Source organism: Schistosoma haematobium, chromosome 3 (genome assembly GCF_000699445.3).
Source record: "Schistosoma haematobium chromosome 3, whole genome shotgun sequence".
Taxonomy (NCBI): Eukaryota; Metazoa; Platyhelminthes; class Trematoda; order Strigeidida; family Schistosomatidae; genus Schistosoma; species Schistosoma haematobium.
Window position 1 is genome coordinate 6,588,359 of NC_067198.1, and position 24,351 is coordinate 6,612,709.

At 34.5% G+C, this 24,351-nt stretch overlaps 1 protein-coding gene across 2 annotated transcripts in view; it reads left to right on the top strand.

Annotated features, from left to right (window-relative positions):
- Positions 1 to 560: 560 nt before the first annotated feature.
- ABLIM2_1 (Actin-binding LIM protein 2) overlaps positions 561 to 24,351 on the top strand; it is a 107,311-nt gene continuing 83,520 nt past the window's right edge. Inside the window, exons 1-8 of one of the 2 annotated variants that reach the window (XM_051212872.1) lie at positions 561 to 624; positions 671 to 766; positions 799 to 982; positions 2,052 to 2,392; positions 2,433 to 2,467; positions 4,181 to 4,297; positions 7,033 to 7,201; positions 12,025 to 12,579. In XM_051212872.1, the coding sequence (XP_051068796.1) occupies positions 621 to 624; positions 671 to 766; positions 799 to 982; positions 2,052 to 2,392; positions 2,433 to 2,467; positions 4,181 to 4,297; positions 7,033 to 7,201; positions 12,025 to 12,579 (1,501 nt within the window). In that variant the 5' untranslated portion in view covers positions 561 to 620. The remainder of the gene's footprint in view (positions 625 to 670; positions 767 to 798; positions 983 to 2,051; positions 2,393 to 2,432; positions 2,468 to 4,180; positions 4,298 to 7,032; positions 7,202 to 12,024; positions 12,580 to 24,351) is intronic. The other variant, XM_051212873.1, reaches the window with a different exon arrangement.

Below are 24,351 nucleotides of genomic sequence, written 5' to 3' on the forward strand. Positions count from 1 at the left end.
TTCTATGTCATGACCAGTCGCTGTTTTCAGGGATAGCGAGCTTTTGGTTGTTCAATTAATTATTCTACCTGAATTTGTCTGAAACGTGACGAGCCGAGGGTTTCATATCGCTTCATATCTTTAAAGGAACTGGAGATATAGTAGGCATGGAGTTAAACATAATTGATAGACCATTAATACGAAAAAAACGACAATGTCAGATAGCATGGAATATTGCATTGTTCTAATTCATACTGTGAAAAAATATCACGATTTTACGCAGGTTCGGACGACTTGTGGCCCTCATATAAGTGTAATCCTCCAACTACTTAGTCAGATACGCATCGATAATCACTCAATTTCATTTAATTTGCAAAAGCATCTGGACAGTAATACTGGTTGACTTGGAGGTATTCAGCAAACATTAATGTACCAATACAGCCAACAAAAACCACAGGCTTACTTCAAAACATTGGTTACATGTTTATAAAGTCACTTCTTCCTCTGCTTTGAAAAAAAAGTTTTTTACAGTGTTCCATTTCTTTGTTTTACCAACTCACATACTTGTAAGTCTACTCAGGGTCGCCTAAAAGTTTTATTTGAAATCACTCATGTGGTTAGCTTGTGGATGATAGCTAGAAATGGGTAAGGAGTAAAATATAAAAAGTAATAAAGTTCGCTAAAACTTAAGGTAAAATTTATTGTGATAAGTGCCGTCGAAAATGCCGCGGAGATGTTTTGCGAGTATCAAATAAGTATTTTCATAAGGACTGTTTTAAATGCACAAGTAAGAAATCTCACTTATCAAACAATACATAGAATGTAACAAAAGCCTTGAACATGGCGGATTTTTCGTGAAGGATGGTGGTTTCTATTGTCAGGATGATTATCGGCATTATTTTATTGCAAAATGCAAAATTTGTTCGGAGGATCTAACTGGAGAAGTAGTGACAGCCCTCAATTTCTCTTTTCATCGAGGTTGCTTCAAATGTAATAAGTGTTCGTAAGTTTTAGTTCCTAAGGTTCTATCGTAATTCTTTTGTCACATGGTTATGATTTCGTGAACTAAATATCTGACATATTTAGGTTTACTTATAATGATACCGCCGCAAGTGCAATTAACTTCTATAGGAGGTATAAATACAGCTTATAAAGTCTATAGACTTCGCAGTTGGTAGTATTCATACCTTAACGACGTTCCGGTTCATGAAATTTAACTCTGTTGTTAACGAACTTTCCCACGATTTGGTGATTATCGTATTTTTGGTGATATCAACGTAGCTTTGACTGATTTTAAACAGAAATAAATTGGTTGTCTCACCAAGCACTAGCAGATGCCACAAATTATCATTGAGCTTAGTTATTAGTCTCTCTTAAGGAGAGTAGATAATGTACAAAATCTCGTTTCGTGTGAATTCGGAAACTTGCCGTCCCAGTATATATGTCTCGGAAATAAACTATATTTGCAATTCAGCTCTAACCTTTATGACAGCAACGTCATGTTTCTTATTGCAGTTAGGTAAAGTGTGGCTTTATACTAGTTACTGGTTCGTGTTGGCGTTCCATACTAGGTATGCGTATTCGGTCAGCCATCATAACATCGTATATGGTTCGTCTAAACACTGCATAGAATCAAAATCAATAACGAATTTGCCATTTGTACTCCATGATGTTAATTTTTTTGTCTCATTTATGTCCTTGCTTGGCAGTAAATCTAAGCGAGTCAACCGCTACTCAAGATGTGCATTAAACAGTCTTCTCACTAGCAATGCATATAATTCTGATTAAAATTCTATCTCCCTATTTTTGGGTCTATGGTCGACCCGTTTAATATAAACCACCAAGCTAGTAACTAATAAATTTGTAAGGCAACACATTACTTTGGAAATTAAAATCCGAAATTTTGAACTTCCCTTTATTTTAAGAGATCGTAGTAACAATGCAATGTTACATATACAGTCCATTAAAGCAATATTTATGCTTTCATATGATGTTATTTCCGTAAGTTTTAGTTCGTGTGAGTGAAAAATTTTTCATTATGATTTGTCGTTTCCTTCTAATTTTTGCAATAGGATCACGTTCCGTCCTGGTGATCGCGTTACTGTTTGGCAGGAGAAATTCTATTGTCCACATTGTATCAATCAAGTATGCTGTTCTGCAACTGTTGGTAGTGTTCCTAGTAAGAACCTTCTCCAGACACCTTTGTCTGTTACTGATGATGAAGGTTGTGTCAGTGCCAGTGATATGGCATCGTCACAGTATATTCATGAGCAGCTAATCGAGATGAACCAACCGCAAAACGATTTCTCGTGCATTTCTTCTGCTGGACTTCCTCAAAAATCAAGATCTATTCTTCGAAAACCTGTCATAGAACAAAATGGTCTTCATGCATCCAAGGAGAAAGGATACTTAAGTAAATCATTACATTACCGAGTCTTAATTTTAATTCGCAGGCACAGATTCTGGTCTCGGAGAGCGTTTATGCGAAGTAAGCCATAAGTATTATAAAAAACCTTTCGCTCATATATTCACTTGAAAAATTAAGTATTGGATTATCGGATTGGTATGTTGTCATTTGTAACATTTTCCGAATGGCTTATGGTTTGATATGTTGGTAAAATAACTTTCCAACAACGTCCCATCTACCTACTAAATTTACTAGCATTACGTTATTCTCATTTTTGTAAATGCTAACATGCAGAAACAGCAGTTATTCTTCATGTTTGAATGTGTATGGTTTCGGTAATTTATGACTGCTAAGCATTAATTTGCAAAACTAATATATCATCATTAGTTAGGCTTTGATTTCACAAATTTCAGAATAAAAGTGATCTGATTTCTTTCTTGGTTTCATGTAAAAATGAAAACACTGGGGTAGATTTGCTTTGAGAACATATGTTTTTACCACTTCGAAATATATTCTGTTAAACGACTGATAGATAATTATAACAATGCAGTTTAAAACTGGTTTTAGTCGCAATATAAATCCACTTTTATTTTACGCTTGTACAACAAAGTATCGTTCTGATTAAATTATATCCACTTCCATTTATCTTTCTTCTATGTACCCTATTCATGTTTTTACGACCAGCGAAATCTAATTGTTTGGTACATTTTTTGAATTAAATAGCAAATTAAACTACGTTTTTATGTCTTTTTCAACCTAACTTAACAAAGTGAAGGTTATTTTTAATGTAATTCTTATAGTGGTAAACTTAATAATGACAATGTATCAGGATAAATTATGTAAAAAAGCAGTATAACTCACTAAGTATTGCTGTTAAGCTATATTTTTTTATGTGGTTAGTTAGTGATAACAGCAAACTGTTTTAACCAAAGTAGTTGATGTGTAGTTTGTGCCTCCAATCTGACAACTTCGGAATCAGTCCACATGTTTTAGACAACGTTGTACTTGCAAAATAAACTTTTATTGCTATTAGAGTACTATGATTCAATTTATTTGCTGTGCAACGTAAAACCTAGTATATTTCCATTGATTCAATTCGCCAAACCACATAAGCACAGTGAGATTAAATTGTCCAGAAAAATTTTAGTCAGAGCAGTAAAAGTAATAACATTGTTAGTACCAGAAGAAAACCGCTAGGCATAGATAATGTAATTTGAGGAGACAATGAATTCGCGGATTAAAATGTATGAGAGACTTTTGAAACTCATGATGTAGTTGAAGATAAAGTGGATGCTCATCTGTTCCATAAAGTTGATTGTCAGCTATATCACAAAATATCTCCAACAACTAATTAAAATAACACACTAACGCCAACCAGGTTGTCTGAGTCAATAAAAATTTCAGGACTCGAACCCCTGATTTTCCTCATTTTTAGTCAGACGTTGTGACACAAGCCACAGGTGTTCAAACACTGGTTAATGGTTATGTAGAATAACTGTTCGTATTCTTTTATCAAATTACGTTACCAGTTTGCCGAACAGTTGTATTTATTTGGCAGTGTATGGATATGATAAATGGCTCGGAATTTTAAGTGTTTAGAATGAGTTATTAGCTGGTTGTAATTCTGTGTTGAATATCATCCATATCACACTTTTATTCTGAAGTATTCATTCGCATCACCACACATGTGTGGTGATGGTTAGGAGTCGTTCTGTACCTTTCACAGTAAGCTTGTTTTTCGGCTCTGTTGTTATTTTAAATGTTCAAAGTCCTTTTCTCACTATAATTTTCTAGTCAACCAATTTGGAGGATTCAAACTATAGGCATTTATATGTTGGAAACTCTGATCAGGATAAAACCAATATACGTCAGGAGAAGTCTCACACTCTGTCTTTCCATCTGTCTAGACACGTAAGTTTCTGAAGAGTTATTTTCAAAATAAATCATACAAAGTGAACAACTGGTAATTTTAAAAAGTGTCTAAGATTTTTTTAACTATCTGCCAATTTTTAATTGGTGCAGACATATCTATTCCTCATATTTCTTTGAATCTAAAATATGCTATAACCATATTTCCCTGTCTCCCTTTACATACATATATACCTTATATATCCATATCCTTAATTAAGAATCATTTTCTCCGGCTTATTGATTTGTTACGTATTTTTAAACATGGAATGGTAACCAATATCATATCTGTTTTATCCTTGTCGTACTGATCGAATCCAATCGATCACGTTGCAATATGGCTACCCATCTAAGTTACTTAATATCTTGTGCACTTGACACTTGACAAAGGTAATCGATAGGAAACCACGAATCTAGGTTTAATGTCTTGGTTCACTCACGAATGTTAGGATAATTGAGCGAGCGATCTTAAGATCAGACCCAGGGTACTAGGTAAAAAATGACAAATTGATTGATGAAATAGTGGATCTTCATCGACTGAAAGTGGTTTGGACATGTACTACGTGTATATTTAACCACCTACATCAACAAACTGTTTGCTGGTGTAATAGTAAGTTCAAAGATAGGTAAGGACAACCAAACCAAAACATGAGGTCTTTCCATAAAGTTGTTATCAGTTGGGCTGAGCCATGCTCGTTGGGGTCTGCAAAAGCATTAAAACAAGTTATTGCAAAAGTTAGTTGATGTAGCTCAGAATTTGTCGTGATAATGTATGTCAGTTTATTTTTTTTTTCTTTTGGATCTTGAGTTTTAAAATTGCCTTGTAGTTTTTTACTCCGATAATTCATTTTTCCTTCTGAGACCATCATACATTCAATGTCTAATATTTTCTACCACTGACATCTCTACTACTTTGATTATTCTGGCAGTTTTCTTGATGATTTCACTGTACTGACATAAGATGACAATTCAAAACAATGTACATATGTTTGACTCTACGTTACCTATGATTGATTGGCCAACCCACCTATTACAACCAAGTTTCAAACGTCAAAGCCTAATCGGAAGTTAACAAAAAGTTTCGAAATCTAGAAAGTTCAAATTTGCATTCCTAACAACTAGATTTCCACTAAGAATATTTTTAGTTTATTACAAATCATTATGCACACATATACACCGACATTTTTCTTTTGTTTTGAATTCTGAAAAGTTTAGGATTTTTCAACAAACTAAACTTTTGTCCAGTAAGCAATTTGTTTTGTTCGTTGAATGTATTTGTGGTGGTATGCCAAAACATTTGATTCGTTCATATGTAACATACATGTTTACGGTTAAAAAAAGTGTATGTTAACCCAATATATTAAACAATTGTCAAAGTTTTATGTGTTCAAAGTGACTTTTCAATGTAATTTATTTTACTCAACTATGTAGTTGAATAAGAGAGACTGGAACACTGAACACAACAAGAAAATTTACATTTTTAAGTCAAATGTGAAACTAAACCACCATTAAATCACAACTATTTCTCTAATAACGTGGTAATTCATAAAGGGGGGATAAATAAAGCAAATTAAGATAACTTTTGTTAGATCACATTAATCATCACCTGTCTAACTAAAGTTTACACTTAGATTGTTGGGAGGAGTCGGCAGGGAACTTTGTTTGACCTAGAGTTTGTGCTAGCTGGGATTCGTCAGCAAGTTGTACCAGTAATATTGATAGGACATACTGCTTCACAATCTAATACGGTGGTACCTAGCTATTCCGCCTGTGACTAACTTCTATTAAGATTTAGGTGTTCAAAACAACCTGTCAATCCCTGCTGATTATCTAAATACTCCTAACATCAAAACATTGTGCACGCTATGCAAAGTCCCTTATACTAGTACCCATATAACAATCTGATAAATAGAATAGTCATCATCCCATATGAAATGTGATTATGAAAGGAGAAGTGATGTCGGAGAATATGTATTCTCAGTTGATTTTATGGTATGGAAAATTCTTTTCTTGTAGAGACTAATAATCAACCAACCAGTTAATTACTAAAAAAGTAAAACATTTCACAAGAGAGTTTCGGTTTAGACCAGCCGTATTTCATATCAACATAAAAAAGAGGAAATTAACCGCGACGTACAATGATTAGTTCAGAGTAGTAGTACGACTGATAATAGAAAAAGCTTATAATGGTAAGTGTGGCTTTAAATATCTAGGAATAAAAAGTATAAGATATAGTTACAGTTTCTAACGTAAAGAAAATATGAAAAAATGAATGCAACTACTCTTGTGATTGATTTAAATCCGTATAATTTGACATTTCTGACGATGGATCACTGATATTTCACGAATTCCAAGCAGGAAGTCTACACATACTAACCTGGTTCAATTCAACCGTAAGTGAATTATTCTACTTATTTCACGTCTTCGTCCCATTGCGTCTAGCTTTTTTCGAATATTTTCCTTCCAAATTTAGCACTAGATGTTGACATAAGCGGTGAGTAGTAAACATGCACCCTGACTGAGACGATGAAAAATAGCTTTACCAATCGATAAGCTATTTCTACTTAAGATGCTACGTCTAACTTCAGCACCGCGCTTACTTAGGAATTAAGACGCTTGATTATCAAGTCATTAATTTGAATTCACTTCAACTATTCTGATTTGATTAGACATGCTCTCTGAAAATGTAACTATTTTGGTTTACAATATTTATTTACTTTATTTGGTGTGTATTTTAGAGTTTATGTGGACGAGTACCAAGCTCTAACTATGGTCGATATTTAAATCAATCCTATATACAATTGAGTAATCAAATCCCCATACCGAATAATGATCGATATAAACGTAACGTATCCACTACAACTTTAAATAATTCGTCACAACCACGACAATTTCACTTACCTGATGGTTAGTTTTATGATTTACATGGTTATATAGATACAACTGATTTTTAATAACCGAATAATAGAATAATAATCAATCACATTGATTGACGGTTAAACGTTATCCAATACACGTTTATTGGTTTCTTAGCTCTGACCCAGTCCTATTGGTCAAGTTGCAATATGGTCGCAAATCCAAGTAATTCGACAATCTGTGTACTGTGCTTTGGTGTTAGTTGTTTGGAGGTAGTTGATAACAGACCCTGAACCTAGGTTTCGTCTATGTCGGCACTTGTCAGCAAGGTTTATCTGCAGTCTTTAATGAGTTTATCATCCTTATGGGATTCGAACGAGTGCCTTTGAATTTCACAGTTTTAGATGCATCCACTCTTTGTCTCTCTCTAGTTATTAAGATCTAAAATTATCTTGTACTTTCTGTATTGAGGATTCATTCTTCGTTCCTGGATCATCAGGTTTTCTATGAGTAATCATTCGAACTACTACTGATATTGTTACTACCTCTACTAATCTGGTATATCATTGTGCTGATATGTGTGTGGTGATTTGAAATATTACATTTTTGACATGTCCTTTGATGCTTAAAAATGACTGACAAATTCTCAATTCAAGACAAAAACACTTATCTTAAACGCTTTGAATTTCAATCAGCCAGCTACAACGTAGGACCAGGCACATATACACACACCTCATTAGTAATATATAAGAGAAAGGTTGTGTATAAAGATATAATACAGAAAGAAAGAACTAGTTCGTAGAAATGAAGATATAAAGCAATTTTAATCTCTCAGTTTAAGAGGAGACAAAGAGTGTATACACCAACGTCATTGTGGTCGATTCTAAGCCATGTCGCCAAGAGTCTCCAAACATTGGTTACGATAGTCACACGGACCCCAACCAAGTAGTCTGCATCTATCAACACAGCTCACACCAGAGGTTAGTGACTTCGAGCACTGATGCCACGTTTTGGTTTGGCAGCTTCTAACTTGCCTCCAACCATCTCTAACACTAGTCAGCATTGCGCGTCGTGGTAATCGGCGTTCAGACATACGTAAAACATAGCCCAACCATCTCAGTCGACGAAGATTTATAACCTCATCAACTGATTTACCATCATTTCCTAATACCTTGTGTCTAACTTCACTATTACTTACCCGATGTTCCCAACAGATACGAGCAGTATTTCTAAGACATCTGTAATCAAATACTAGTTAATATTAAAGACTGCAACTGATCATATTCTCCTGGCATATGTACAACATGAGCGGGTGGCCTCAATATTGTCATTTACTCACATATTTTAATTGAATTTGGCCAGCAGTGGAATTCAATGTGCCATCAGAGGCTGGTCAGTTTTAAAGATCAACAAAGGGAAAATATAAGCTTTTACAAATACAATACATGTGAGTTGTACTAGCTAGTAAGGATCTGGGCTCAACAGCTTAGTAAGTAACACGTTAGGTATTTGAAACGAAATGCACATTAACGATGGAATTTAGGTTCATCCAATTGTAACATTTCCAAAATCTCACTAAATAAATGTACTGAAATCCACTACCACAAAGAGAGAGAGAGAAGGCGGGAGGTAAAAAAACTCCAGAATAAATGGGATAATGAAACTTCATCAGTTGAGATAGCTGGGACACGTGTTACGTATGCACAACGACCGATTGCCTCGACGTGCGATGTTCAGTGGTATAGGAGTAGGCTGGAAGAAAGCTAGGGGCGGCCAGACCAGAACATGGCACAAACCCATGAAGTCACTGACAAGTGGACTGAGTTATGTTGGTAGGTGTAGACTACCTGGTTGCGGACCGCGAGATGATAGCAACCGATGGTTAGAGACCCTGAATGGCATGGCTCGAAATCGTTTGCAATGGCTAAGGTGCATCCACTCTTTGTGTTCTCCCAAATTTTGATCTCCTTATTCCTCCTTGTCTCTTTTTTTCTCTTCCCAAATTTATTTCACTCGATTATACCCCTTGAAACCCTAATGTATCTGATTACTGCTTATACTTTTACTACATCTAGCACTACGGGATTCGAATCGACAACTGCATCTCTGTGCTAATGTGGTGTGGCAACTCGAATTGATGTACGTACGTAAGAAGTTCTACGTTGTTACTGACTGACTGACTAACTGACTTTCATTTAGCATTGCTTGTAATTTAACTACATACGTGAATTCTTCTAAACAACCGAATTGTTGGTTTCTTCTAGTTTGTTGAACTACTGTTAACAATCGCTGGATTTGATCACATATGCCAATACATAAATTCTATTAATTTTTCCTTATAACCTGTAAAAAACCCAAAAGATTATATTTATGTGTATTATGTTCCTAGTATTGGTTTTATTCGGGTTTTTTTTCTTTCCAAAAAAGCATGTTATATTATGCTGCATTATGTTTCAGGTTTTTCTCACAAGTACTGCAGATTATGTAATATTGAGCTGTTTTAAAATTAAATAAATATCGATCAGTGGATCCATTTTTATATCAATAAACTAGATATTGAATCAAACTGACACTAAGGCAATAATAGTTATGCGATAGCAACAACAATAACAAAGTGACTGAATGAAAATTTCTCTTAAATAAGTAACTAAAAAGAATAGGACTACCTTATCTACATAGTTTGTAACGACTTACAACTGTTTGTTTGTTTTCTCTGTTAATAGTTTACAATTTTATGTGGGTTGTTAGTTTCGGCAAAAAACTTGATTTATATACTGTTTGTTGTTTTATTTAGAAGGCATATTGCGTTCTCTGAAAGCTGGCTGACTGACTGATTTATAGTCGTGAAGCTCCGTTAATCTCTCTTAGAAACAACAGGATCGCATACTTTCAAAAGTTTTAGTAAAATTTCTCCACGTATCATTGTTGTAGTTTGTTTTGTAGTGGTGAAATTTTACGGCTTATTGTTGATAAGTGTATATTTCTTCTTTAGTTTATACTGATGCTGATGATGTCATTTAAAATTGTGACGAAATCACTGTAGGACTAGCCAGATCAAATAATGTAAAACTTTCGAAATCTGCTTCCGAGTTACAAATTCCCCTCATCATATTGTTTTCTTATTATTAAGTGCTGGTTGGAGTTAGGTGGTTGGTAAAAAATCTTAAATCTAAGCTTCATCGAAAAGGCATACATCCGATCGTGAAGTTACTGATACCTTCTTGGAATTTGAACCCAAGTCACTCAGCTTCACAGTATGAAACGTCAACACTGAGCTATTTGGCTAGCGACTAATCCCATATGCAACCGAGATTTGTGCACTGATTGATCATTGAGTTGTAACCGATATCATGTTTATTTATTCCTTAGTGCTGATGAAATTCCATTGTAATTTGTTGGTGACGTTTCGTTATATTAGTGCAAACACCCAATTCTTAATAGAGGTCAGTTGTGGACCGAATATATCAGCGGTAGCATGGATATGGTTCACGTGGCTTCGAATTCCGTAGAGAACATCACTTCCCACAAAATTGTAGATACACCTTGTTAAAAATCCCAACAAACACAAAATATAGGTTAATGATTACCTGACAACTACCTTCAACCATCTAACATGTTATTATTTTAACCTTGCCTAAGTAGGATGACTCAATATTCTATCGGTTTTCCTTCAACTTCATGAAATAGTTTATAGTTTACTTGTGTAACAATTAAACGTATAGTTCATGTATGTTTGATGAACCATTTATTCTAAGTACAATGACACTAAAATCAGTATTTTTAAAAAATGGAATAATGTGACGTGTTTCATGATACATGAATTATACTTTCATACAAATTTTCAATATCCATAATTTAGAAACTTTATTTCTATTGTATATGGTGCTGACTTTATAATAATATTATTTTTGAAAAGGGTTTAAATGATCTTGTTATTGATATTGTCGACTAAATTTTGATCAGTCTTTGATTAATATATGTGTATCCTGTGTGAATTATCGCATTATAAACAACTTGTCACGTTATTTAGAATGTAGGTATTGTGGCTAATAGCGGGATGGCTATATTGAAACAATCCACACAGAATATACACTTCCAAATCAAGACTGATCAAGATTCAGTTAATAACATCAACAACGAGACAATCCAAACCCTTTTTGATAAGTCACTGTATTGTTTGCCTGTTTCCTTTTGATTATGATATAAATATCACACTCGTTGAATTAGAAGTTATTTGAACTCACCAACTCCGTGGATAGAAAGTTAGCATTTGAAAGGATTAGTACTGCATTCGGGTCTCAGTCCTAAGATAAATACTGGCATTCAGGTACCTCCAGCTGTGACGAATTCTTGAAAGGATGGAGCGCGCGCCATGAATTCCACTGCATGCCACAGACCATATACTAATTATTTTTCTCTTAAGTTAGATTAGTTCATAATTTTTTTTATTTAACATACACTAACATTGATTATACTCATCTCTGTCTGCAGCGTTACAAATCAGTAATTGTAACTTCTGAATCTAAAATGTTTAGACACAAGTTTATCTTCATTCTTATAATGCAACAGCATTTTAACAAAATGAAATTAAAACAACTGTCTTGTTTCTTATTTTTACATGTATGTTTAAAACATGTACATCTGTGACTGATTAAGGATTCGGAAACTTGATTTTAAGTGAAGTACACCACTGGTTCCAGTCTTATTAAACATGTCGAGATTCATGGGAATCATAAGTGATGTGACTAACTTTTTTGATACGTACTCAGCTATAACGTGAAACTAATAAAAAAGATATCTTTCTTTTTCTACCAGTACTAAAAAAAATTAAAAACGGTTTAAGTTTAATCAGTCAATTTATTTTACTTTTCTAGGTGGTAAAAGTCGTTTTCTACCGCCCGGTACAAAAATCTACGCAACATTATTTGGTCGTTCAGCTAGCAGTGCAATCTCACCATTGTATAATACTTATACAAGTACACCACGTTCAACTAATACTACTAGTACTGCTACTAACAATTGTCGCCCTGACATTATTATATCACGTTCTCGTAATAAACCTTTTGCATTGTCAGCTTTTAATCTACATGATGATAACCTTAAAACTGATAAACTGTCATTATCGACAACAACATCAACAAAAAAAATCACCAGAATCTTATCTAATACCACTGATGACAATAATAATTACAATGATAACATTAATGGTGACCATACCAGTCAATTAACGTCAAAATCACATCGAACATATATGGATGATATTAGTCAGTCTGGTCCAATTTTACTAAATGATCGTAATATCACATTGGAAACACGTAAATTAGCTTGTTTACCGGCTGGACAAGAACGTGATAAAAGTACGCCGAGGCCAATTGAACGTTATGATTGGCCAGCGCCACCTGCTTCTGGTGTTGTTTTAGCGGAATTAAGTAAGTTGTTGTCTTTTCTGGTTAGATTAGTGTTTTACCTCCATTATATATGTACATCCAATTCCTAGTTGCCAACACCGTAGAAAGATATTTTTCCTTAGGTGTTTGAGCACGAAGCTGGATTAGCAACGATCTTGGAGACCTGGTAGTGTGACCATAGAGCACGAGAGGCAACTCCTTGGTACTTACCATGCAGTGTTCATTCGACAGGTTCGGAAATTTTCGAATCTAACGTTTTTCTTACCTATCCTTTCGTTATGACATCACACTCCAAGATAGTCATTAGTAAAACTCCACTCTCTGATCTTAGTTCGCCGCTTTCTGTCTTACCGTTCTTCAAAAAACGTACTTACCATGATAAAATCTGAAAGAATTAATGTTACGACTGGGTCATCACAATATATTAGTCTGACCACTACGTCAAGGTACAATATATATATATATATATATATATATATATATATATATAATTTTGAATACCGACTGTACAACAATAAAATGCACGCATGTATAGGGATTGGTTCTGTCCCTCGAAATGCAAAATTTTACTTCAGCATTAACTTGCGTCGTCGCCTGAATTATTGATAGGGCGTGAAATAGTTTAACGCATCGACTGCTTCACTTATTTCTGGAGTCTCATCAGTCCTGATGTTCTGGTGTCTGACGAAATCTTGGCACGAATTCACAAGACACGATTGGTATTTGCCAATTCGTGTCACTTGTGGCGTGTGTGAGATATCGGTCTTTCAACTAAAGGGCGCGTTTTTTGCCCAGCATTTCTCTCTGTTCTACCTTATGGATGTGAAATATGGCCAATAAGAGTAGAGGGTAGTCGTAGATTACTGCTATTCGGTCACAGGTGTCTTTGGAAGTATTGCTCGTGTATTTTGGGATGACAGAGCAAGCTTTGTCTGGATTAGCAATAGAGTACTAGGTAAAGATGAGAAGTCGATTGATGAGGTACTAAATCTTCATCAACTGAGGTGGTTGCGACATATGTTACATGTGACCAACCACCACCTACCTCGACGGGCGATTTTTTCTGGTGTACGAATAGGCTGGGAGAATGCTGGGAGCGCCCAAATCAAAACGCGGCATCAGTCCATGAAGTCACCGACAAATGAACTTAGCCAGTTAATAGGTGTAGACTAGCTGGTTGTGTTCCGTGTGATCACAGTAACTAATAGTTACATGGCTAAAATGCCGTTTGAAATGACACAGGTGCATCCATCCTTTGTCTTACACCGAATTCTGAACTCTTCAATCCATCGTAACTTTTTTCAGTTCTTCTTTCACTAAGTCATATCCTCTTCAATAGTATCTTCGATGCCTAGTCTTTTTAATCACCACTAATACTTTGACTACCTCTACTATTCTGGGATTTCGCCTGACAATTCCATCTCTCTGTGCAAATGGGCTATGGCTACCTAAAACCATGTACAGACGTAACAAATTCTACGTCGCGACCGACCGACTGACTTCTCGCTTTGTTTCACTGTCATAAGACCAATAACGCCACTCAGTAGTGATGATCAATTTTAGAGGCTCTTGCACGGGGCACAGCAATATCGTATGTGCACCGGAATTAACACCTCTACCTACAATCATACCACAAACACACAACTATCCATTCACGACAACAGGACACAGTCGCGCACAAAATACCACACGAAACATATATTCAGGCATGCACGCACATATCGATACACATACATATATGTACATGTGGTTGTGCCTGTAGCTGTGTAAATATTTCACCAAATTAACATCTAGATTCATCTATTCGCTCAACAACCCAAACACATAGACGTCATTCTCATATTAACTACTTTCACATTCATTCATCCATTCAGTCAGTCAGTCAGTCAGTCTTTAACCGGTCTCTCTGGTTTACTGTACTTCCCTGCTAGTTTTTCGTCGTATCGTAAAGCTGTTTCATATTTCCTTCTCTTGCAGCTTTTTCCGCTGTCGTTGCTAGTTCTTCCACGCATTTCTTGTCGGCTTTGATGCTCTTCTTCACTTGCTTGTGTGCTTCTATGTACTCAGCTTGTGCTTGGACTTTCTCTGTTTGTGTTCGGCTGTTGTTATTTGCTGTCTTCTTGTTCTTCCTTTCTTTGATTTTGTCCAGTGTTTCTAAAGAGATCCATTCCTTATGGCGGTGCTTCTTTAGGCCCAGAGCCTCTTGACACGTTGAAGTTAATGCTTCTTTGATACCTTTCCATTTGTCCTCCATAGTAGTTTCTTCTTCCTTCAGTAGATCTTGTAAGGCTTGGAACCTGTTGTTGTGAGCTCTCTTGAATTCATTGAGTTTGTCAGTATCTCGAAGGAAGGCTGTATTGAACCTTTGTAGTGCTGTTTGTCCAGTTGTCCAGTTTTTCTTTAGCTTCAGTTTTAAATTGGCCACAACTAGGTGGTGACCTGAAGCTATATCAGCTCCTCTCCTGGTTCTCACATCTTCCATTGTCCTTCGGAATTTTTTATTGATGCAAATATGGTCTATCTGGTTCTCTGTCGTCCCATGCTATCTTCATATCCGGTGTTGTCTATTCCGACTTTGGGATTTAGATCTCCCATCAGAATGGTGAGGTCGTTTCTTGGGCACTTCTCTATGATTGACTGCAGCCGCTCGTAGAATTGATCCTTAATGTCATCGTTGGTGGGTGCATAACATTGGATAATATTCATTGTGATCCTCTCCTTCTTTGTTTTGAATGATGCTTTGATGATTCTGGATCTGTGAGATTCCCATCCTACAAGTGCATTTCGTGCTACTTTGGACAGCGTTAGAACAACTCCCTGAGTGTGTGGAGCATTTTCCTCTTCGTGGCCGGAGTATAGCAGCATCTCTCCCGTATTTAGCCTTTGTTGTCCAGCTTGGGTCCAATGGGTTTCACTGATTCCCAGTACTGCCAAGTTGTATCTCCTCATTTGCGTTGCCATTTGACTGGTCTTCCCGGTCTCCCACATTGTTCGGACGTCCCATGTACCTATAAAAATTGTTGATCTGGTTTTTTAGAAGGGGCATCGGCCTCGTGGCTTCCGAAGGAACTCAGCTTTCACCACGAAGCGTCATAATTCTTCTGAATGAAGACCTTCTAACTTTCAGGGCAGAGTTTAAATGGTTTGATTTTTTTTTCTGGTTAGCGTTTTTTTTTGGCGAGTTATTTTTCAACGAGATGGGGTCGCTAACCCCATACCCAACCCTCCTCCTTTACCCGGGCATGGGACCGGCAGTAACTCTAGAAGAGCTACAGGCGGAGTTATAACATATATACTTGTATTATATTAAGAAACCCTATACTGAGGTGGTTGACGGCAATCAGTTGGAAGCCTTACTTTACCTATGTTACACTCGACAGTAAATGATATCTGCAATCTTGAATAAACTGACACTTTCAACATCACTTTGTGTCACAGTTAGATAAATTAACGCTGAGCTGTTTGGGCTACAATGGACCTCCTATCATTTCCTTCAACACTGAAGATGAACTTACTAATGAGCTTTAACCCTTGGTCAAACACAGATTTCTGCGGATTGCCTATTTCATTCACCCAACATGTTCAACACCTGCTATAAAACTCATTATATTACGCTGTCACTAATGGTTTGTGCATATACATAAACGAAAGCTCATACATAGCTTAGCTGATGCTCAAGTTAATCATTATTGGTAAAATCTCATTCTTTCTATGTGAAGAAAAAAAATCTCATCAAGTATTTTTACTCAATTTATAGATAATAATGATCGTTCAATGAGAACGGAGAGAAGAAAATAGACATATGACATACTGATTATATTTTGTATGTTACTAGGACAACTGCAACAACTGAATGTGGGCATTCTTCTTGTAACGTTTCTCGCTGAGTAAAAAACATTCCAAATTATTTTAATGTAATCGGTAACCTAACCTCACGGCAATATAAATATAGTTATGCATATACATACATAACGCGTAATAGAACTCTATGCAAATGTGTATGTGTCTATCAGACAGCATAGAAGGATCTACTGGTGAATAGTATCACAAAGTACATTATAATTTTTTTTGTTTTGCAACAAAAGATAAAGCCTAATTGATTTGTTAGAGATTGGAACATATGCCAATATTCCAGTAACCTTACATATATATATATAAGCCGACGTCCCACATCAAGCAGTGGCTACTTTTGGGTAGTACATGTTCTTAACGTTTGACTCGATGGCGGTCCACAGCCTCACCTAAATGGTTTCATGTTCAAATCTCACCTCATCTAATTCCGTTTGTGCAACCGGATAGTCAGTTTCACGGGTATCTCACAAACAATCGCTAAATAAGTCACATTTTTGCTTCGTACTCTGCTTAATCTGGGCAACACTCATTTAGCGATTCCATTATATTCTCTGAATACTTTAAAAACACCTGTAAACAAATACTTATAACTTGCGTGTTTTGCAGTTATAGAGTTATACAACACGAACTGTTGTCCAGTATATTCATCTCTTTTGGTCAGTAGATTAATATTTTGTCTACTACATAAGGCCACAGAATAGTAGATACTAAGATAAGTTTTTAAATTTTGACGAAATTGTATCACCAAGAACCCCGTTAGAACTGGTAATAGTATTATCAGTTTTTTATTATTTTTATTTCAACACATAAATATCGGTACAAGAGGGCACCAAATAGATATGCGCCACACCATATTTGTGTGTATGTGTGTGGGTTGTGATACTGCTCGGGTGCCCAGACCGAAGCAAGTGGTTTTCCTAGGGGGCCACACCCCGAGCCTTTGACCTAAAGGTCTGACCCACAAGGCAGTGGAGCATCGTATTATCAGTGTTAGAACTGTTAAAAATGTGTTGATAGTTTATTGCATTTTTTAAATATTGTATAAAAATTGGAGTTGCAATAATAGTCCTTTTTCTGTTGTCCTTTATGTAAACATATTCAATAGTCTATTATTACAAATAAATTGATTCTTTTCATGTATAAATTTGTCCTATTATTGCTATGACAACACGTTCCCTCTTCTCTTGCTCCCTTCAATTTATCGTTTGCTTTGTTTATTTACGTGCATATACCAACAAAGTGTTATAATACGTCACGTGATCTGTTGTTTATTTCAGTTGCTTTTGGGGGTTGTACAAAAGCAAATCAAGTACTTCAATATTTATTTATTGTTACTTAATCAATTCGTGATTGTATCGCATCTCTTCAACTTTTTTCTCCTTATTTACTATATGGCATATTATAATCGAGTAATAATAATAATAATGGTATTATTAAGCATAAAACAACCCAAATATACAATAGTCGACTCATGAATGTTTACTTCAGTAGGTCTTTTTAGTTGATATTATGAGTTGGTAGAGTGAATTTGTAATAAATCTATGTAGTTCAGTATCCAAGTGTAATTTTATGTCCTTGGCTTAGGGAGTTAAAATTTCATCGGAAATTTCAAGTTCCAAATAAGGGTATACAGTAGTCAGAGAATAATCAGAATGGGAATAAAAATTAGATGAGTGATTTGTTCGTTTGATGATTACGTGCTTCAGTCAAGTTACAAAATTTAAAACAAAGAGTGCTGGAGTTATGATAATATATAAGGAATTGAATATATCCCTTCTAAACACACAAAGAGTGGACTTGAATTGATGAATTTTTAAAGCCTCTGCTATGCATAAAATTTCTTATCCAATTTTCCGTAGAACGGATTCGTTTGAGTTTGTAAAGAATTTCCAGTGAAGATTCTGGTTGAGATTACTGACGGAGATTGACTATGTATTCAACAGTAGGACCACTAACCAATTCACATCTTCATATGAGGATACTAGGTAGCATTCTGAAATGTGTTTGGAGGGAGCACGCGTTGTGCAGTCAATATATCATACTCCAAATATTTACACCTATTTTTTGTATATTATTTCCATTCTTATTACCCTGTGACTGTTGCGTAACTCCACTCTATATCCCAAAGTTTATTTTAAAACCAAACGCTTTTTTGTATGAGTTGCTAATATTACTACCCACATTGAAGTACATTCATAGACGGAGACTGGTAAGAAGTTTTCAAACTTACAATCCGATGGTTAGTAACTAAGTCTTTTATGGACAGTCTCCTATGTGAGTAATTAAACAAATTTCCGTTCATATTTTTAAATACTAATTGTGCACGCCTTGAATAACATTCGGTCATTAAGTCGGAATTATGAATAACATTCCCTAGAGCCGTCACCTAAGCATAACCCTACACAAGTTGAATATTTCTTATAAGTTTAGTTAAACCGTTCTGAGAAGTTCTATACTAGGATAAACTAGCTGATCAGCGCTCCCTAATTTCCAATGGTTGTCTAAGTGGAGTCATTCAGTAATGCAAATCACAAAATATAAACTTTATTGTTTATGTAAAGACTTGCAATGCAATACTACCACTACTACTTGGTTCTCCTAAACTGACGTAGATTTAGTCCTGGTTTGATTGTGTAATCAGTCGGTTAAAAGGTAAATATTTCTGAATTATCAAAATATCACTCAAACAATAAAAATAAAATCTAACTAAGATTCAATTTAAACACAATACTGTTGACTCTGTACATCCTTCATTTTTTTCAAAATACGCTCAAATTTTCGTCCATTTATAACATTGAAAATACTTATGTTCACATTCATCTTGACATATTCTCATGTATAATCGCTACACAAAGTAGAATATGTCGAATCTTATTTGACCTTATAAAATTTCGGTTATTCAGTACACCGAATTCTCATTGTTTAAGACTACATTTGTGTTGTACTGTATTTATATATATATATGCATATTTATTCATTTCCTTAAATGATTCCTGTTAACTAAGTTATTAGAAAATTTAAAGATTAAGATTAAATCTTTTGTTAATTATATATGCATGAATAAAATCAACTGTAACCTTAGATCTCTCAATTGATTTTACATTATTTTCACAAAAGACATTATGGTAAAAATTATTATATCAAAGGACGTTTGAAGTCGCTAAATGTAGCTGAAATGATAGACTGAAGCGATGAGTAGGTAACGAAGCTCCATATCAAGTGTAATATAATTTGTTTCGATGTAGATCATGTTAGTTATTCACTTGTGCCCTATTGATACATAACGTAATGTTACCGCCAATTAGAGAACTGTAAATTATCCACCGGACCAATGACACATCAACTCGTACGAGCGGTTCAAAGTCCTTATCAGTCCTTCTTCCTGCTTAGCCCTGCCAGTTAAGTCCAGAACACCAATCTCAGCCTCCGCGATATGAATCATGTATTTAAAATGTACTGGGTTTATCTACAAACCAAACAGACTACATCGCACCACAAAATAGAAAGTAACATTTGTACAAGATCTAGCGAAAGTGGTTGTAAATGTGGGAGACTGTGATTAATAGACTGGACATAACACAAGAACGTTGAATCGTATAAAAATAATCTATGGGTCAAAATAAAGCTCATAATAGGAGGAACATGAACAATTATACAATAATAATATATGTTCGTATCGGTCCATAGATAGTTCTGAAAAGTTGCCATTCATAACTCTCGTTGGGATATAACATCATCATAAACCTGTAGTCTGAGACAAGTGTGCACTAACTCAAATTACATTATGAAATTACCGCTGTCGGATGAGATTAATAATAGGTATATCAAATGAGTCGAAATAATCATAGTAGCAATGATTATGAGAACAAATAAACATTGAAAATATGGTTTGGGAAAAGTTATATATGGAGGAATACAGGAAAGTGAATAGTACGTGTAGCTGTGCCAATGTGACGAATTATGGTTAGTTCTACACATCGTCTCTAATGACTTATTTATTGTTTTACGCAAAACCACACAGTGCCACCGTAAAATATGAAAATCACTCATCAAAACCGCATTTACACATCTTCCTTTAGTTTTCCTTTACATACTCCATCATTCTTCCGATTGTGGTTGTTCACTTTTCCTTCCTGTTCCTTTTATTTCAGTCTTCTGGCAAACATTCCACTTCATAATCCTGCCACATACTAATTATACCTATCCACAGAAGTAGCGGGTAACACACGAGTAGCTTATAACTATCAACATTTCCTCATCAGCAACATCGTGGACCAATTTCATATCTTGGTTTAGCCATCCATAATTTCCTTATAACTCGAACATATAATCTACTTACTTAATCTTCCTAGTAGTGCAGGCCAAGTTGCTAACCAGGAAACTCCATCCAACTCTTTCTTGAGCTCTTTTTTCCAGTTGTTCCCAAGTACTGTTCATTCTTTTGACATCTGCCTGCTATCCAATGATAGTAGTTCTCCACGTCTTAACTCCATACATAAGGACCGTTTTGACATTTATGTTAAATTATTCCAACTTGGGTGTTGGCTGACGGACATTTATTTTGAGTTCTAGATATTGTTCAATTGTAGGAGTACTACCCTTGATTTATCAGCCCCAGAATTCGCATCCGTATCAGATCACCCTTGTTTATCATTGATACCGCATCCACCTCTTCCATAGCTTTTTCATCAAATGTGATTTGGTTGATGATCGCAGTGTTAAATTTTGGAATCTTGCTTTTTTCTTACATCACCATCGTCACCGTTTTAATCTATCATTCTGATTTTTTTCGTTTGTTAGGCATAAACTGGTTGACAAATGGCATTATGTAAAATGAAAAGCACTTAACTGATATTCGAATCGATGACTGTATTTTGTTGTTATTCAATAGATTTGTGCATGCATACATGCATAGTATATGTAGGCAAAATGTTAATTCATTGATTAGATTTTCAATTTGTCATAATGTTTTATTTTAGTGATCTTGTTGATAACTTATTTACTGATAGATATAGATTGTAGACATCAAAACTTTTAGGTTTTTATAAATTCTCGAGTTTATTACGTTATCAGGTAGCATAATTGATGGCAAGTGTTCATCACCTCTTTTGCTTTCAAATGATTTTATTTATAAATTCATGATGTAATTCGTGAAATTCCATTGCAAAGTTTAAAAAAGCATTATGTAATCCATTTACTGAGATGAACTAGGATTCGGACATATTTCATACACAATAATTCATTCTTTTTTTTAATCATGAATAATATCATCTTCGCAGTATATGCACATCGTTTGATTTTTTTTGGAAATTTGGATTGTTTGAATTCGATTAATAACTAAATAAAAATAGGAAAATTAATTCTTACTCGCATTTAATGTCAGCTTGTCTGCTACAAATAAAGGATTATCTTTAACTGCTGCAATATGTAATGGTTTTTTCCAACCCCATACAAACTTAATTTTATTTTTAGTTCTCACTGTTTTATTGCATCATTATGCCCATCGCTATCGGGTTTGTGTGTCAATTATCGATCTGTTCTGTCCATTGTTTTTTATTTGTTAAGGATACAGTGATAAACTATTAGACAGTTGACATTTGGCTGAACGTAATTAGTTGACGGATGTTTGAATTGATGTTATTTTTTCGTTAGAGAATAAATATGTGCACATACACACTCATACAGTGTGTTTGTTTCAGTGAAATGTTGTAATGAGTGACTTTTTGAACTGCTGTAGTGTTTTGCTAAGGGATAATTTACGTAACTCGCGCAATAAATACATGAGCTGAGGTTTAAATACAGTACAGGTCTGAACACGTTAGGATTATCTACTTAAAAGTTCAGCAGATTTATAACTATGTATGTGTTCTTTCTAGATTAAAAAAATGTTCGTCAAAAATCGTAAAAATGTTATTTACTCTGGGTTGCTTCATCGTTTCACGCTAGGTTGTCTACTTCTTTGTTCTGTAATTTTAACTCGATTTTGTACTCCCATATCCCGATTTTCCTCTTGCATTAGTTAACAGTACCTATCGATATTTGTGATAGGTTCATATAATACGTTTTCTGAATAACCTGAGTTGATAAAGATTTATTAGTCAATCAGTTAATATATCATCTTTCCCCAGTACTCTATGCGTAACCTCACTCGATCGTTCTACAATATACGAACAGTGTTTCGAAGACATTTAGTTGCAAACTTCCGTACTTCATATAAATATAAGTTTTAATCATGCTAAAGAAATTTCGTCAAAGTAGTTGGCCCAAAGCAAGTCAGATAATTTTTCACTTGTAGGTTTATTACATTTCACTTGAATCAATTCAAAAATATGGAAAATTCTCGAGTTTTTGATTGGTGCACATGTTGATCATTCTGTGTAGGATTTATAAAAAACAAGACGATAACTGATATGCTTTCAATCAGTTTTAAAAATAATTTTGCACATGAACTAGTATCTTTCGCGTTTTTAATATTCGCTGTTTGTTGCATCCAACATCTTCGATCGATTTACATTCTTTTAATATATATTTTTACCACATTAAAATATAATTGTCTTTGGAGATTACGTTTTAAGCCCTAAATTCCACTAGATCAGTATTTTTCACTTACTATGTTGAACTAGCCTACATTTGACATGTTTATCATAACAAGATGATTATAAAGCAGTTAATTCCAGATACTTGAAATGATGTGTTTGATGTTAAATATACTCCAAAATGCAACACTTATCCACTAATTCTGAATGGGAAACTAATCGAAGCTACCGAATAAAATACAACTTATTGAATACTGAGAATATTGTAAATCAACTCAATCATTGATTGTCCTTGTATTTTATTATTACAAACAAGTTTTGTAATTGTTTTCTTTATGTGTGTATAAAACAAACATTATTATTATTATTATTATTATTATTATTATTATTATTATTTACCAATTTGATTTAGTTTTGTTCAAAAGAATATAGCATTTTTATTCTGATAAATTTATTATAATGTTGTTCTGTTGCATTTACTCACATTGATATTTGAATGCGTCCTTTTATCTTCATTTATCTGTATGTGTATTTATTTATTCGCTGTTTGTATATTTCTTTCTATCCAAATAGGATGGATGAGTCATTCAATTTTGCGAGTAGATTCTTTTTTTTTCTTTCGTTTCATGGTGTTGTTATTTCTAGTCTTATTATGGGTAAGGCTTATGGTATGTTGCTGAGGTTCACTAAATGTATAATAGTCTAAAGATGAGCTTAAGACAACCGCGATACATTTTCAGTCAGTCCTTAGCCAATCGGCTTTTGCAAATAGATTGTTTATGAAAAAGAAAACAATAATATGACAAATTTGAAACAGATTTTACATAATTAATGATCCTTTTAAAGTCTTCTTCAGGTTGTTCTATCTGTGAGTATAAAAACACCAATATTTGAGTCCATCAATATTGATATACATAATCTGTCTTCTTGAGCACTTATAAGAATTCAAATAGATTTTTAAGGTTTCTTACATTGGTCTTGGTTTCAGTATGAGATTTAGGGTTAGGGTTATCAACACTAACTGACATCATCCATAATGTAAATTACTGTTTAACTATATGGATGAGTTAACTTTGCGCGAAAATCGAAGAGTAACTGTATGATTAAATCGTCCATAAAAATTTAATGCTGATCGATTAACAACTTTTTAGGATTAAGTGTTTATGGTTAGCAGCATACAACGTATAGTGAAAAAACTGAGCATTTTACACGTCCAATATTTTTATTTTTTTCTCCATGGTGGCAACAAATAGTTTTTAATTATCATTTTAAACGTCTTGATAAAGATATTTTTATCGCTCATTATACGTAATTTTTAAATTTTCTTCAAAATCCTAAAAGTCACACTCTTGATTCTGACTTGCTTGTGTGCACTTTATTAATTCTTAAAATTACCACAATTGAG